At 50.4% G+C, this 2691-nt stretch overlaps 1 protein-coding gene across 1 annotated transcript; it reads left to right on the forward strand.

Annotated features, from left to right (window-relative positions):
• The first annotated feature begins 740 nt into the window (after positions 1-740).
• LOC147864749 (uncharacterized) lies at positions 741-2370 on the forward strand. Its single transcript, XM_087318576.1, has one exon. The coding sequence runs from the start codon at positions 741-743 to the stop codon at positions 2229-2231; it is 1491 nt and encodes a 496-aa protein (XP_087174702.1). The 3' UTR covers positions 2232-2370.
• Positions 2371-2691: the final 321 nt, after the last annotated feature.

Raw genomic sequence — 2691 nt, forward strand, 5'->3', positions numbered from 1 at the left:
TAAGTACATAAATAAAAAAATTTGTTAATTAAATATGTAAACGAATCAATAATAGATAGATATGTAGATAAATAAAATAACTTAATAATTAGATTAATAAGTTAAAAAATTAATAGATAGATAAATAAGTAAGTAAATAAATTATTAGATTAATAAATTAAAGGAAACTGAAAAAAAGGTAGGAATCGACGCCATTGATATGAACCTCAAGTCGTGACGATTGACGAACAAACTCCGTCTCCGTCTCTCTCTGTCTCTCTCTCTCCGCGGCTCTGTCTCCTCCCACAGGAAGGCAAAAGCAAAAGCAAAAGCAAAGGCAATAGCAAAAATGCAGAAACGCAGAGCCCAAATCCAAATGAACAGGCCGCGCATGGGTGGCTAATTCGCTACAGAGATGATCATCCCATACTAAGGTACTCCTCACTGGATGCATCTACGACTGCAACATCAACACTAATCTCAATCTCTCTTCATTCCAAACGATTCATCAATAACCTTTTAAATACTTGTTGTTGGCATTATAGGTTAGTTTCTGGCCCTTATATATATAGATAGATTTTTTTTATCAGAAAGGAGCTCGCATGATGATAATGATGATGATGGAGATGGTGATGATGCGCATGATCATATCATGGAAGATAGCTTGATCATGACAACCAGCGAAACGATGCCTTACATAGCATAGAAGGAGACAGAGAAAGATATAGAAGAGAAGAAGATAAAGTTCTAACATAGTAATCATGGCCCATAAGCAGATAAGTGATGGAGACAAGGACCAGGGAGTGAGGGAGAATTCAGCGAGTTCTGCGGTCCGATCGTTGCCGCCCATATCGGGCCGGCACATGCACCCTGGTGACCCGGCCATCAGGTCATCAGGTGTGAAAGCGTCTGATGGGGCCGGAAATCGATACAATGGCGATCGGCAACAGCCTACTACAACCTCATCGGGACCAATGCCCGGACGCCTCATCCGGGCGGTCGGACACATCTCCCCCGCTCGTCGCTCCTTCTATGGCAAAGACTCCCAACCCGGGCCCGCTTCTTACAACATAAACGCTCGCTTCACCCGGCCATCGCCCCCTTCTTTCTCCTTCGGCTCGCAACTCCCGACCTCCCTCAAAGACTCGGCTTACACCCCGGGCCCAGGCGCATACTCCCTCCGTGGCTCGTTGCTCGGACCTTCCTTCTCGATCAGCGGTAGAGAATCCGACGGCTCGAAGCGCTCCGACACCCCGGGGCCTGGTGCGTACCACAAGAGCAATGGTGTCTACGGCCCTGCATTCTCATTAGCCGCCCGGATCCCCGCGTGCCGCCGATCGGCTAGCCCCGGGCCCGGGGATTACCACCACGTCAACAAACCCGCGGGACCGGCATTCAGCCTCCTCAGCCGGCTTCAGACCGCTCGCATCGAAAGCACGCCCGGCCCAGGGGCATACAATAACCCGGCCGCCTCGACATCCCGGCCTTCCTCGCCCGCATTCTCTATCACCAGCAAGGCCGTGGACCGGACCAAGGATCAAGCCCCCGGCCCCGGGAGCTACTCCCTCCCGACAACCCTAGAAGGGCCATCCTTCAGCCTCTTGGCGAAGGTCGGGCCACCACCGACCAAGGCAGGCGAAACACCGGGCCCCGGCCGCTACAATCTCCGCACTCGGCCCGACTCACCCGCATTCAGCTTCGGAACGAAGCTCATAGATCAAGCGAATGCGGCCGACCGGTCGAGGTCACCGGGGCCAGGGCAGTATTACACGAGAGGCACGGCCACCAGCTGCGGAAGCGGCCGGAGCAGCAGCTTGAGCTTTACATTCGGGATGAGGGTGCCAGGTGGCAAGCGCGCGATGGGACCGGGGCCCGGGAGCTACGAATACGTAAGCAAGCCAGGCGGGCCCTCCCATTCGCTACATTGGCGGTTCGACAGCCGGAACGGTATGAACACGAGATGTGGTCCGGGACCGGGAGCCTATAATGTGGTCACGAAGCCAGACGGGCCCGCAATGTCTCTAGGGGGCCGAACCGGAGTTTCACATTGGCACTCTCAAACCCCAGGGCCGGGTGCGTATGAGCCCAGTCGTCAATTCGTTACACACGCGGCACCCAAGTTTACCCTAGGCCATCGTCTCCACGCATCCTTGGGTTGCGGTGGGGAACTAGAAACGAGGCCGGGTCCCGGCGCATATAGCCCTTTTATCCGCTCTGGTGCACCTGCGTTTTCGATGCTTTCTCGCTTTTGAGACCCTTCTCCTAGGCTATATTTTCAAGTAGTGATCTTCTATCCCCTCAAAAGCCCCATTTGTATACCTAATCTTTCAAGAACAAACTCTTTTAAATGAACACACAATAAGAGTACAAGGAAAACAAGATTCACATAGACATAACAAATTAATGACTTTAAAAGAAAGCCAGCTTATTTTGCTTTTTCATCCCTTAGTTAAGGTCTCGACTCTGCTTGTTTTCCTTCTGTTTACTCAAATCAGTTTTTTGTTCCTTCTCTCTCAACATCCTTGTCCGTCATTGTTACTTCCAGGAACATTTTCTGGTACATCTTTCGTCTCACACTTTGGATGTTCTTCTAGGTTCGTCGCACATTCTATATTCATCTCCCATATAAGAGAAGGGGTATAGCTCTAACATGTTCTTTATAGAAATCTATATATGCTTGTATTCACTACCTTATACTATGGAACATGTCAA

The sequence above is a fragment of the Azolla caroliniana genome, unplaced genomic scaffold (genome assembly GCF_043228905.1).
Source record: "Azolla caroliniana isolate FFs.n. ecotype wild unplaced genomic scaffold, voAzoCaro1.0.p SCAF_4, whole genome shotgun sequence".
NCBI lineage: Eukaryota > Viridiplantae > Streptophyta > Polypodiopsida > Salviniales > Salviniaceae > Azolla > Azolla caroliniana.